This window comes from Microcebus murinus, chromosome 2, assembly GCF_040939455.1.
Source record: "Microcebus murinus isolate Inina chromosome 2, M.murinus_Inina_mat1.0, whole genome shotgun sequence".
Taxonomy (NCBI): domain Eukaryota; kingdom Metazoa; phylum Chordata; class Mammalia; order Primates; family Cheirogaleidae; genus Microcebus; species Microcebus murinus.
The window spans coordinates 108451761-108466174 of NC_134105.1; the positions used below are offsets into that span (position 1 = coordinate 108451761).

General features: G+C 46.8%; 1 protein-coding gene across 3 annotated transcripts in view; it reads right to left on the bottom strand.

The window, feature by feature from the left end:
- Positions 1–1176: 1176 nt before the first annotated feature.
- The window catches only part of CD84 (CD84 molecule), a 32835-nt gene continuing 19597 nt past the window's right edge, over positions 1177–14414 (bottom strand). Inside the window, exons 3-8 of one of the 3 annotated variants that reach the window (XM_012749210.3) lie at positions 12418–12669; positions 11563–11682; positions 9951–9983; positions 8427–8524; positions 7427–7489; positions 1177–5864 (exon numbers count right to left, since the gene is read on the bottom strand). In XM_012749210.3, the coding sequence (XP_012604664.2) occupies positions 5799–5864; positions 7427–7489; positions 8427–8524; positions 9951–9983; positions 11563–11682; positions 12418–12669 (632 nt within the window). In that variant the 3' untranslated portion in view covers positions 1177–5798. Of the gene's footprint in view, positions 5865–7426; positions 7490–8426; positions 8525–9950; positions 9984–11544; positions 11683–12417; positions 12670–14414 lie in introns of all 3 variants that reach the window. The other 2 variants (XM_012749209.3, XM_012749213.3) reach the window with 2 other exon arrangements.

Genomic DNA, 14414 nt, shown 5'->3' on the forward strand with positions numbered 1-14414 from the left:
GAGCAAAATACGGACATTGGCTATGGTGGGGAAGAGCAGGGAACACTTCTCCTAGGAAGGGACATGTGAGCTGAGGCTGGAGGAATGAGTGTGTGTTGACTGGGGAAAGTCGTAGATTAGAGGTGGAGGGGGTTAGGAAGGGGAGGCGATGTCAGGCAGAGAGACAGTCCTAAGGCTAATGTGTAGATGAAATGAAATGAAATGTGTCAAACCTCAGGGGGCACTGGAGAAACACCACTATTTTTTTTTCTTTTTTCTCAAGTAGTTGCTGTATCTGCTTGCACTTTTTCTACACAGGATCTGAAATTCTTCCTGGGTAGCAGTCACTTTCTGCCCCAGATGAAAAGGAGAAGGAAGAGACATAGCTGGGGGAGCTGGGACACCAGGCTCATCTGCAAAGAGTGGCTCAGAACAGAGGAGGTGGGGGTTCTTTGATAAGCAGGGAGTAGAGGAAGTGGTTTTGCTCAGACCTACAAGCTTCCATTTGCTATCTCACACATCGCCTCTTAGCAAGTCATTTCCCCTTCCGGTTTTTAAAAAACATCCTGCGGCCCTGCATCTATGGGTCTGAGGGATCTCCTCGCTTAAAAGCCCAGCCTTTTTTATCCCTTTCCTTCACGTCGCACTGTGTTGTGACACAGACAATCCCTACTCCAAATTCCCTAGACTCAAGAATCTGAAAGTGATTTCCAGGAACCCCATTTCTCTCCCGATGTCTGGGTCCTAATGTGAATTCAGGTGGACAAATATTTATTAAGCTCTACTAGGCACTGTGAGGGAAAAGATGGGTAGACAAAGCTCCACCCTGGAGGAAGATGGCACCCAAAGCCTGTGATTTCAGTGCCCAATTTTCCTCTCTCTAGGTTGATCAAGGCAGAGCTGCCTTCTCTATCTGTAGCCAAACACTTCTGCTGCTTTCGTTTCTTGCTGTTTGTGGCATTAGACCTCCCTGTCTTGACCTTCTCAGTTTCCTCCCAGGCTCCCAATCACCCCTCTCACATCAGACCTTCTTTTCCCTTTCAATCTCTTGGTCTCTTTGTGTCTACTCAGGGCCTGGGTTTGCAGACTGCACAGGACTTTTATCATGTTGACCATCTCATAATAGTCTGTTTGCTGTTCCAACTACTTACTTTATTTCTTCTGAGCTTGAAAAATAAAGACACAAAAAAGAATAGATGCGTTATAAAATAATATTTATTGTGTTTACCTATACAACAAATGGAGCCATTAGTCTCATTTCTTAGGCACTTACAAGGTAAACTTTATGGATGATACGGAATTAATATACAAATATATTTACTTTGAGCTATTTTTAGTACCTTTAAATATTAGTATATGCAAGTATTCATTCAACAGACATTTGTGGTCCACCTAATATGTATCAAGCAAAGTGCTGGGTGTGTGCTACAGCTGAGGCCAAGTACCAGGTGTTGGGAATACACAACAGGTAAAGAGAAGCAGCATGGCAGAATGCAAGTGCATGGCCCTCAGTGACAAGAAGTCTTGAGTTCAAATCCTATCTTTGCCGCTTCCTGCCTTTGCTAAGGTGTTCATATTTACACTGCTGAATTCATTGCCTTTCTAGAGTCCATATTTTTCTTTTTTTTTGAGACAGAGTCTCACTCTGTCACCCAGGCTAGAGTGCCGTGGCGTCAGTCTGGCTAACAGCAACCTCAAACTCCTGGGCTCAAGCAATCCTTCTGCTGCAGCCTCCTGAGCTGGGAGCTGGGACTATAGGCATGTGCCACCATGCCCAGCTAATTTTTTCTATATATTTTTGGTTTTCCAGCTAATTTATTTCTATTTCATTTAGTAGAGACAGAGGTCTCGCTCTTGCTCAGGCTGGTCTCAAACTCTTGAGCTTGAACGATCCTCCCACCTTAGCCTCCTAGAGGGCTAGCATTACAGGCGTGAGCCACCGCGCCCGACCTAGACTCCATATTAATTAGAAAGTTACTTGCCAGGTATTCATTCCATCAGCCTTAATGTTAACTAGAAGAATTAATTTCTACTCTACAGGGCTGTTGTGAATATTGCCAATAACGTATAAAGCATCTAGTGTAGCAGTTGGAATTTAGAAATATCCCCTGTTCTCTCAGTCTGGCTTGGGAGACACGTATAGCATCAGGTTGTGCAGTATATTAATAACTCGGGGCCAGGGACATCGTGTATATTACAATAGATCTGAGTCAGGAGGGAGGAGAGTTAAATGTTTGATATACAACATTAATTTAACATAATGTCAGCTGCATTTCTGTTGCAAGAAGCTAATTTCATAAGTTTGGATTAGCATCTTATGAAGGTTTCAGGCCTGTAAGAACAGCCCGTAAAATAATGCAGGGCTTCACCCTGTGCCGTCGAATTCTTACATGAGCAACACCTCTTTTTATCCCCACACCAACCCCACAGGTAGGAACTAATATTATCCCCATTTTACAGATGGACATCCCGAGGCACAGGGAGGTTAAAGCAACTTGCCCAAGGTCACATAGCTAAGAAACTAGGATTCAGACCCAGGCAACCTACTGTCAGAGTCCATGTTAGCGACCACTCATTATACTTCCCCTCATTGTCTTTGTTTTTCAAGCTTCATTTTACAGCCACCAGAGACCGTCACTAATTATTCTTGAGAAAATTATACAAACCAAGGAAAATCAGAGAAAAGTCAAAGAGAAGAAAAGTAATGACTCTGGAAGGAAATAGAGCCCGGTCACTTCTCTCCAGGCGGAGGCTGAGACGTGCTTTCTGTGGACACCACCCAGATCAGCCAGGCTCTTTCCTGCCTGTGCCCAGTTTCCAAGCTGGCCCAGCCAAGCTCGTCTCATGTAGGCTGTGCCATTCAGAGTGCTTCACAGATGTTTTTAAAAGTCACATTTTAAAACCAGCTTCACTTGCTTCTTCTAAGGAGCACAAGCTGCAACACTCCTCATTTTCTCAGTTGAGTCCCCATGTAAAGCCCAAGGTGCGTGCGACACAAGAGGGACTGTCCTGGTTTACTGATGCTTTCCACTAGAGGGCACTGTCCCCGAGATTTATGTTTCCATGCACGTCTAAAAAAACTGGCACATTTTGGTCTGCCACAAGATCCTGCTGCATTGAAAGAATACTTTGATTTTTATGGACCTGTTGGTCACAATCTAGTTCATGTGGAAAAATGTGAAAGGGAAAATCATATCATAGTCATTTTACAGAAGGAAAATCTGAGAGCTGACCCCTAGGGAGAGGGTAACTTACATCTTTGTGAACCAGAAGATACATTGAAAAGAAGCAGTGAGAGATAAGAGCAGGGTGGTCCTGAGCCCAAAGGCCACCTGAAGAATTCCTATGCACCGGCCCCATCCCAAGTTTGCTCTCCTGGAGCAAAGACCGGACAGACCTTCTATTCGGGCTGGCTGGTGACTTTCAATCCTATTCGACTGCATTTGTGGCTCACACACAGGATACACGGCACCATGTTGGATGGTGGTGGATACAGAGGTGGTTAGAGCAGTGAATACATCGTGGATCTTTCCAGTAATTAGCGTGCAATGTAGTGAGGAAAACAAATAATTATTTGTGCTGTAAGGCGGAATGAAATGAGTTATAGTGATAGAAGGACCAAAGGAAAAATAGGAATGCAAAAAGAGCCATGATTAATTTTGACTGTTAATACCAGCGAAAGCGTCACAGAAGGGAGGTGCCATTTGAGGCGGGCATTGAAGGACGTGTGGATGCGTGGGGGTGGGGTCCCCCTTGCACCGAGCTCTCTGGTAGGCATAGGCAAGGCTCTGTGAGCATGCACGGTGTATCTGGGGAGGCGCCCCGAACACACCCCACAGACCCAGGCCGCTGCTCATTTTCATGCTTCTCGCACTCGGAGGTTTTCTGGGCTCCTCTTTCTCTATCCAAAGTCCATCCATCCTGCAAGGCCCAGCTTCAGCTCTCCATCTTCCCTAAGGTCTTTCCTGGCTTTCTAGCTCATGCCACTTCTTGCAGCTGCAGTTAGGATTTAACGGTAGTGTCTGTGCTGGGATCGTCTCCTCAGCTAGACGAGGGCAGACATCACGCACATCTTAGACGTGCAGCCTTGCAGCCCTAACATGGTGCTGGTGGCAGTCAGTGCTAGTTGGGTCTAGAGGTCCATTGACGGGGACGGATGCCTCCATTCTGCCTCCATGCAGCTCATTTCTGCTGTCCAGCCTGACATCGTTCATGGGGGGTTAGGAATTAGCTGGTTATGTCTGCTGACACATCAGGGAAATAGTTCCTCAAATGATCACGTGAATGTCCTGCTCAGCTGCGGGGCATTCTTCCTCATTGCTGAGAGTTGATGCCGTGTAACCTGGCTGGTTGTGTGTTTGCTGGGGGTGTCAAGTGGGGGCACTCAGCCTCAGTTTGAACCCCACGGCTCTCTGAGCTGAACCCTAGGAACTGAAGTGAATCCAGTTTCATCATCTGCACCATCATTTCCCAACTTCCCTCTGGAGAATGACTCTGCTTCATTCAAGGTCTCTTTTTTTTCTTTTTTTGAGACAAAGTCTCAGTCTGTTGCCTGGGCTAGAGTGCCGTGGCATCAGCCTAGCTCACAGCAACCTCAAACTCCTGGGCTCAACCAATCCTTCTGCTTCAGCCTCCTGAGTACCTGGGACTATAGGCATGCACCACCATGCCCGGCTAATTTTTTCTATATATTTTTAGTTGGTCAATTGATTTCTTTCTATTTTTAGTAGAGACAGGGTCTCGCTCTTGCTCATTTTGAACTCCTGACCTTGAGTGATCCTCCCACCTTGGCCTCCCAGAGTGCTAGGATTACAGGTGTGAGCCACCGCTCCCAGCCAAGGTCTCTTTTTTTGATGGTTGGGTTACACCCAGTTCCCCTGAAGTTCCAGAAACATAGCTGGTCAGTTCCTTTGGGAGAGTGGGGGTACTGGGTATAGCTGCTGCTTCTTGCTGAGGCTGCTTGGAGTCACTCAGAAGGAAAACGTGGCCAGAAAGAAAGTCCTACGAGGCTTCTAAAGTAGAACTCAGAGAAATGTACCCCAGCAGTCTAGACTCCACAGAAAGAGCATTTTCCAACACTGCATTTGGGGAGTGTGTCTGCATGGCTGACAGCCACAACTCTGGCAGCCTCCCCCACTCGGGACCGTCATCTGTGTTTGGGCTGGTTGAGCCAGTTGTGTCCTGCATGAAGGTTCTCAGGCAAAGGGGTGGGTGGGGGATGATGTGCAGCCCACACTGCTCTCCAAGTCATGCACCCGGGCTGCACCTGCCTTGAACAACGGTGCTAATTTGCTCGAGGTGCTGTAGGGACTGGTGGAGCCCATGCACCAGGGCTACTCACATATACTGAGTGTGAGCAGAGCATTCTAGCTGATGTGCCATGGCATATTACAGGTGTGCAAAGTATTGATCCCGTCCTTGCCAGGCAGGGTTGTCACTTCCAGTCATGAGAGGCCTCTGGTCATAGGCAGCTTCCAGATGTAAGTAATCTTGATTTTTTTTTCTATCCCAGTGTGCTACATAAAAATATTATTTTCTGCATGTGCTGTGTTGTGAAGAAGTTTGGGGAGCACTGTCCTAGGGAACCTGCTTTGTCATTTGTCCAGCAGAGAGTCATTTCATAAAGGACATGCGTCCATCTGTCCATCTAGGCACAAGCGATGTCCAGCAACAGAGGTTTTCCTGCTTTGCTTACATGCTGGGATGTGGTGATTTGCAGTCTCTCAGCAAGAGCTGGGCAGAGAAGGGCTGGGTCCAGGGCACCTGCCAGTGTTGGTGGTTGTGTCTCAGTTTCCAGAGGGAGAGCTCTGTCTGGCAGCCTAGATCACAATTGCGTAGTTTGACGTTCCCAGAGGTTTGCTGTCCTGTGTGTTGGTTTTCCCCATCTGTGCACGAGAGGGATATGTCAGAGCTTGTTCACTGAAAGCTGCCGCTGGGCGACGCCAGTCCAGCGAGGTTCCCAGGAGAGTTAAGCAAATGGCATGAGGGATGCACTAGATTTTCCCAGGGCTGGGGAAATCTAGTGGGGAGCAGGGCCTTGTCTTTTGCTGAGTCCCTTGCCTCTGCTCCAGCCACCCAGTTGGGAGCCTTTGGGTAACTAACAGAAAAGAGCAGTAGAAAGGAATCTGGGGAGGGGTATTGGGCATTGGTTTTGATTATAGGCTTGAGGCAACACTCAGGCTCAAGCTACTTGGATTCCTTGTTTTTAGTTAAGCCCTCCTTCTTTTTGCATCCCAATAACTCCACTTCCTATACACAATCATGAGTCACCACTAACATCTCAAGTGCTCTAGGCAGATAGAGAGCTGCAAATAATTGTCTCATTGGCTTGAGGAGTCTTAGGTTTAAATTAAACACTCATAGGTGAGTAATTGCCATCCAACTTGCCTGTAAGAATTTACTTTGAGATCTCTCAATCTAAGACTCCGTGATTAACTCCTCAGATGTTATCTCCTTCTCTGTGCACCAGCTGGGAAGTTGGGTTACTCTTCTTCCCCGCACTGCCTTCAAATCCTGGTGCAAACACGCTGGGCACCCTGCCCTGGCTTCTGGCTTCTCCTTCCTCCTGTCCCCTCCACTTCTTTGCCTTCCCCTCCTCCCCTCACCTGATCACTGCAGAAGTACAGGTCCTTCGGTCTGGCTCTCCAGTGCATTTGGCTTACCTTGACATTCAAACTACCCCTGTGCGTTAAGTCCCCCTTAGGAGGAAGCGGCACCGCCCTGCCTGTCATCTCATAGATGTCCTCCCTGTTGCCTTACAGAATCAGCTCTTAACCCTAACCCATTTTAGCTTCCTGCCTGGTAGTTCAGCCATTAAACAGGAGTGCTTACAAAACATCTGATAATACTTCAAGTGCCCCCCAAAGCTGTCCTGACTGTAGCAGAAGTGAGGACTTTCAGATAGTGACAATCCCTCTCTAGATCCCCAGAAAACACTGCAGAGAAGGACATAGGCACAGGGAATTGTGTCCCTAGACCACTGCAAATGGTCGCGCAGGCCGCGTGCAGTAAAAGGGCAGCCGAGGGAGCGAATGGGAGCTGAAATTCAGCTTCTGTCTCATTTGCTGACTGGGGCACCGGATGTGGGCCTGTGACTTATGAGAGGGAGGCACCTGTTCTCTAATTTCCACACTGTGAGCTAGCAGTGGCCTTGGGTGTTATAGGGGCGGGAGTTCCCATACTGTCGTCGGAGGCCTGGGGGCTTCCGCACGTGAAAGGTGGGGTCGGCATCCCAAGTCCACCAACTTGTAGATGGCCGTGGACCGGGGAGCGGGGCTCTGTGCGTGCGTGCGTGGAGCAGCTGTAGAGCAAAGCCCTAGGCAGCTACTCCCGCGAAGCATGGAGAAGAGTCCCAAGGGAGCCAGCTGGCCCCTGGTTGGATGGACCGGGTCCACCAGAATGGCTGGGCAGATAGGAAAACAGGGACAAAGAGCCAGAAAGGATTGACCTTATCAGAGAACTGCAGAATGGAGTAGACCGTGTTGGCTGGCTCTTCCTTGGAGGGCGGCACCTGGAAAACACCCACGTTCCCCCCAGTCAGGGAGCCCCAGGCCCGACAGCAGGAGTCCCCCTTCGAATCCTGCCCCAGCCCAGCCCTCCCTGTCCCACGTCACTAGGTGGGACCTCCCCCGGCCTCAGCGCTGGCTCCATCCAGCTTCGGAGAGGATCAGGGCCAGGAGTGGGTGGGCAGGGCCTGGCGGCCACAAAACCCCAGGAGCCAGGGGGCCCCCCAGGGGGCCCTCCCCCTGATCTGTGTGGCTCAGACTGAGTCTTGCATGGTGAGCATTTTAGCTTCCCACGCCTCTGAGGATCCAGCTGCCCTGTGAGTCCACGCACGGTGCTAGACGCACCAGGCAGACCCCATTTCCCCTTCACTCCTTGCAGACTCAGGGAAGCAGGCGGTGGGAGCACGGAGGAAGGTCATCCAGGGTGGAGGCGGGGAAGGTGCAGGCGGGTGCGAGGAGGGGTGTGGGACAGAGTGACTCTGAGTCTGGGGAAAGCTACCTGCTGCTGCTGCTAGGCCAGAAAGTGTAGTTCAAGGGGGTCTCTCTGTGAGTTCTGTGGCCTGGAAGCCCCCTTAGCAACCTTCGTCATGTGACTAGTCACAGAACAGCCCTCACCCCACACCAGGGCTCCCTTGTTGTGCGGCCCCTCTAGGGTGTCGCTTCGCTCCTAGTCCTGACTGTCACCCAGCCTGGAGTCAGGCCCTCTGCGGAAGCTCATGGCTGCAACCCACGGAGGCTGCCATCGGGTGACAATTGGCCACGCTCCTGTCCTCATAAAAAGATTCTTGGCATGATTTCCCTGACATGGTATTTGCTAGTTGGATCCTCCAGACTCTTGCGGTGGCTGCGCTCTAGACAACAGCAAGTAGAGGGCAGGGCTGCCTGCGCTCCCCCACCTGGCGATGGTGGGGACGGGGCTGTCCATGAGTAGCACCTGCTCACCTTGCACTGGGGGATTTCATCATAGATCCTGGACTCCGCTGGCTGAGGGTCTCTTGAAACTGTGACGTATGTGTATATTGTTTTCTTTGATGCAGCATCTGTGTCACAAATAAACATAGAACCACATTCTGTGAAAGGTGGGTGAGTTTTTAGAGATGATCTACTCCAACGTTCTCTTTTTAAGATGAAGAAATGAAGCCCTAAGGGGTTAAGTGGCTTCCATCGCTTGAGATGGGTGCCTAGATCCTCGGACTGCCTCTGTCTCTTTCCAGAGGTTGCACGTGGCTCAGTGGGAATTCTCCCACTGAATTCTCCCTCATCTACTCTACAGTCCAGATGAGGCTAAAGAGAATCTCCCCAGCCCCTGTGTGGGCAGTCAAAGGCAGCTCTTCCACCCAGGGTCTTACTAAGTGTCTCTGGCCACAGCAGTGACTGCCTTGCATGGCTAACTGACTTTTCATGTCTGAATCTTAGTTTTTTAACTTAATTGATTCCCCCTAGTTATGCACTGTGTTGCATTCTTCTGGTGTGTACCCTACTGTAACCACCTCAATGTCAACCACATAGTAGATGCCCCATAAACATTTATTGCTGCTTTTGATTGATTCGCACAGATAATAAACATTTATCAAGCTCTTTCTATGTGTCAGGCTCTGTGGAAGGCTTCAGAGAAGTAAAGACAGTAGATGAGTCCCTACTGTAAAAAATGTATGCGGTAGAAGAGGCTTTTATCTCAGTGTATTTCTTTTCTTTGGAGTACTTTTCTACTAACACAGAAAATCTTAGGGTCAAGCTGAACATAGATAGCCAAAATTTGGGGCCTTCATGTTCAAGGGCACCAATACAGCTACAGATAACAGGTCTGAGCTGAGTAGGATCACAGGGCTTCAACATTTCAGAGTTTTGTCCTATCCCAGCCCCTGCCCTCGACCTAGTGACTGAGTGCTTGCTTTTATATCTTTTATAGATGCAAAGAATAACCCTTTTCTCTCTCCAAAAGGGAGTGACAATCCCTCCCTTGGAGGATTTTGGAGTATATCATCTCTAAATCCCTGAGAGGGATTGAAGACACATGTATCTCTGAGGGAACTTACAGGCCGCCTGTGGCCTGAGCATGCAGTGACTTCCCCCCATCATGAGGCCATTTGAGTATGGCACAAGTCCCAAGCCCCCATCCCCGTCCCCTAGAATGCCCCCACTATACCATGCCCAGGCCCGTCAATTATAAATATAGTAGCTAAGATTTACTGACTACTTATTGTGTAACAGGAACTGGGCCGAGTATTCCATATGTCTAATTCCATTTAATCCACTTAATAAATATATGCAGGATGCTCTACTTTTTATGAATATTTTATAACTGAGGAAATGGCAGCTTATAGTGATAAAATAACTGGTAGCTGGTAAATGGTTAACTGGGACCTTCGCAGACAGATTGCAAAGTACGTGCTAGTCTTAACCACTGCTGTGAACCCTCCAACCCTCCTAATTATTATTCAGAGAACCTCGTGGCTGAGAACTTACCAGGGCTGTTAGTGAAGGTCTTCAAGTAGGAACCTGAGGAATCATACCCAAAGGAGAGTCAGGAACATGGAAGCGAAGGTTCCATGTGTTTTATTGTGATTGCTGGGAAAAGGAAGATCTTGGGTGGACATGGATGAGGGAGAATAGGAGGGTGTCATGATTCCTTAGGGGTCTAAGATCAGGTTTTCTGAATTGAGAATGGCACAATTACAGAAAGATCCAGAGGGATTCAGAGAGATCTAGTGACAACCATAGCATACAAAATTAATACATGGCCTTTAGTGATTCTCCAAAGGTCATTATCAAAATATGATGAAATTGGAAGTGACCCCGGAGACGCTCTAGTCTGAACATTTCACAGGTGAGCACGCTGGGCCAGAGAGGTGAACACACTTGTCCAGTGAAGCACAGCTTGTTAATGGCAGCCCTAAACTCGAACCCAAGTTCTGGGCCCACCCAATACTGGTGATCTCGGGAACAGACCCTGAAGACCATCCAGGGTGATGTCACAGAGTCCTCAGGACCTTCATTCTGGGGGGTGCTGAGGTGGTGGGGTATTGAGAAATATGATTGAGGAATTAATGAGATGTAGCTCATAAGACCATTATTTTATTGTATAACTCAATATTGCTATATTAAAGATGGAAACAGGAGCTTGCAGGGTGTTGCCCTAAAGGAATATGTGAACGCGGTGGTTCACTTATTAGAGGCTGCTATCATGGGAGAGCTCTCAAATCTCCAGTAGGGATGTTTTCCAGGAAGGCATCCAGGTATCTCAAAATCTGTGAGCTTCCCTGTGTCTTGAAAGACAAGACAAGGCAAATATGGCCCACAGGATGGGAGCCGGAGACAATGAGTGCACTTTGCCCAGAGAAGCGCCCCTGTGGTTATAAACGACCTGTTTTATAGAGATCAGTTTCCTGCTCTGTCCTGTCTGTCTACCTTAAAGTCCACAGTAACTAATCAATGAAATATAGAGTCACTATACCTCTTTTGTTATACCTCTGTTAATTGACAACTATCTCTTAGAACTTAGAAGTTAGCCCCTGAAAGACTTTGTACCTGTTGGTTCACCTAGTTAGATTAGAAGCCCTTTGAGATCACTTTTGACCCCAACCCACTACCTGTATCCCCTAGCAACTGCATTCCCTGATATGCAAATATGTTACCCTGACAACTGGTAATTGATGTCTGTGATTATAAAAACCTGTATGAATCTAACCATATTGCTGGTGTTCATGGGGATACACCAGTCTCCTGAGTACCCGCTGTGTTATATCTGATCTTTTTATATAAAACTATAAACTATACCTTAGTCTCTGTGTATTCTTTTATTCTTTCTATTTCCTATCAGTTTCCTTATCTTCTGTGGTGACTCCTATCTTAGGGACTTGGCTCCTCGTGGAGAAGTAGCTAATCTCCTCGTGGGCCTGCCTCAACTACTCCCCTGCAGTTTGGTGTAGCCGGCCGGATTCTGGCAGTGGGGTGAAGATTTTAGGAAGGTTGATACCCTGGAACAAAGGACCTTTCCACATCTTGGAAAAAAATGACTTTAGTCACTGGGGGAAAAAAAAGTGCATTTCCATGTTTTTACCTTCTGGGAAAATCCTACCTTGTCTTCTCTTGCGCAAAAGGAACAAAAACACTGAAGACAGAATGAGAGCAATCAGAAAGAACCCAGCCAGCAGAGTCAGCAACCTGGTGTGGTGAGCACGGAAGCCCATTGCGGTGTCTGGAAACAGAAGATGCAATGAGTCTTGACTCTCAGGAAATAGGCCCATGAGGCTGGGCAGGCTTGCCCACTTTCAGGGGCATTATCAACACTGGGTACTCTCCAAGGGAGTGCCAAAGCTGCTAGGGGAACTATACTTTCTGCTATTAAAGGTCAGGATTGAAAACTAAATCAGAGAGTCAAGCAGGAGCTGCCACCGAACACCCTGAAATGCTCAGCATCTCTCAGAAGGCTTTTTTTTTTTTTTTTTTTTTTTTTTTTTGAGACAGAGTCTCGCTTTGTTGCCCAGGCTAGAGTGAGTGCCGTGGCGTCAGCCTGGCTCACAGCAACCTCAATCTCCTGGGCTCAGCGATCCTACTGCCTCAGCCTCCCTAGTAGCTGGGACTACAGGCATGCGCCACCATGCCCGGCTAATTTTTTTTGTATATATATTTTTAGTTAGTCAATTAATTTCTTTCTATATTTTGGTAGAGACGGGGTCTTGCTCAGGCTGGTTTTGAACTCCTGACCTCGAGCAATCCGCCCGCCTCGGCCTCCCAGAGTGCTAGGATTACAGGCGTGAGCCACCGCGCCCGGCCTCTCAGAAGGCTTTGAATTCTTTCCAGGGAGGGGATGCCCCTGGACCAGGCCCGGTGTAAGGGAGGAACATTCTCCTAGAGAATGAGGCCCACGTTCAGGCCTTGCTGCTCTTTAGAGTGCTTTCTGAGCCTCACCAGGAGAGTCAGAGCTGGTTACCTGTGCAGAGCTGCTGGGTGGAGATGGACTCAGAATTGTTGCTGACGGGGTTCCAGGCTGTACACGTGTAAGTCAGCTCATGGTCCTCTGGGGGCTGGAAGATTTGAAGGACATTGCCCTCTTTTCCTGGGGGACTCCAGCTGTATGTCACGTTCTTTTCTTCTTTGTCCACAGAGCATGTCAGCGTGACGTTACAGGTCCCGTTCACAGATGTCGTTAAACTCTGTGTGATTTTTGGCTTCTCAAGCCGACCTATGAGAGGAAAACACACGAGCCAGTGGTGAGCTGGAGCTGCCTTGTGCCAGTTTTGGAGGGCCAGTTGTTCAATTTTCAGAAATTTTGCAAAGTGGTGGTTAAACATAGCCATTACTAAAAAATAAAGTGTGAAACTCACAATTAAATAAATTATATTAAAAACAAAGATAATAAATACTCAAACCTCATCATGTTCTAATTATTATTTTTAAAAAGTCATTGAATTATTCATTTTATTTTTCATTATTTTATTATTTTTATTTTTTATTTTTTTGGAGAAAGGATCTCACCGTGTTACCCAGGCTGGCCTTGAACTCCTGGCCTCAAGTGATCCTTCTGTCTCAGCCTCTTGAGTAGCTGGGACTATGCCACTGTGGCTGACATCTCATTATTTTCTGACATTTTACTATTGTCTATGCTCCTGAGGTTATTTCCAACTATAGTTCTGCCTTTTGTAACAACGTTGAGTGGGCATGTCTTTCTAACTGTGTATATCTTAAAATTAGCCGTAGTGAGAGTATTTACCCCATAGAAACTGGCAAATGCCATAAACCAGGGCTTGATTTACTGTTTTGTTAATTGTTGCTGGGGACTAAAATATTATAGCAATGGAGAAAAGGTTACTAATGCAGATTAAACTTAAAAGTGTATCGTATCTGTAGCCATTACATTGTGAATAGCACAAAAAAGTTAGGAACTATTCTTCTAGTATTTGATAGCCATTACCCAGTTCAGCAAAGAAGTTGCTCATGTCCTGGATGAAGAAGTGACGCTCCAATATATATGTCTTTGTTGAATCACTTTTTTCTTATTAGTTAACTTAAATGAAAATATCAACCAACATTCATGTTGGAACTATACTCAATCATCAATTGCAACTATAGGTTGGTTAGGGAAATAAACGTTCAGCAAAAATCAATGACAGCATTCTGTGAGAATAATTGGCTATATGTAATTTATAAGAAAGCCTATCATATTTTATTATCATTAATAAAACTGTGCTACACATCCTTCATGTCAATAAAATTTATATGAAATATAAATTATATATATATGCATATACACCCACACCCCATCAAGAGCCAGCTGAACATTTATCTGCACACTATTACATGAAACAATCTTTTAAAAACAATTTTGGATGCCAGGCGCGGTGGCTCGAGCCTGTAATCCTAGCACTCTGGGAGGCCAAGGTGGGAGGATCGTTTGAGTTCAGGAGTTCGAGACCAGCTTGAGCAAGAGCGAGACCCCGTGTCCACTAAAAAAATAGAAAGAAATTAGCTGGACAACTAAAAATATATGGAAAAAATTAGCCGGGCATGGTGGTGCATGCCTGTAGTCCCAACTACTCAGGAGGCTGAGGCAGGAGGATCGCCTAAGCACAGGAGTTTGAGGTTGCTGTGAGCTAGGCTGATACCACAGCACTCTAGCCTAGGCAACAGAGTAAGACTCTGTCTCAAAACAAAAACAAAAACAAAAACAAAAACAAAACACCAAAAAAACAAAACAAAACAATTTTGGTTCTGTTTTCTGGTGTGTGTTTTCTTTAAGTTTTTTGTTTTGTTTTAAAATATCCATGGTGAAAAGCTATAATCTCTTTAAAAGTCCATTTAAAAAAATGTTTTTACTAGAGCAATTAAAAGGTGAACTAAAAGTTGTAGGTTAGTAAAGGGTTACTAAAGAACAATTATATTTAAGTTCAAGTAATAGCTAGATCTGGAGCTGGCAGAAGGAAGGGGAAG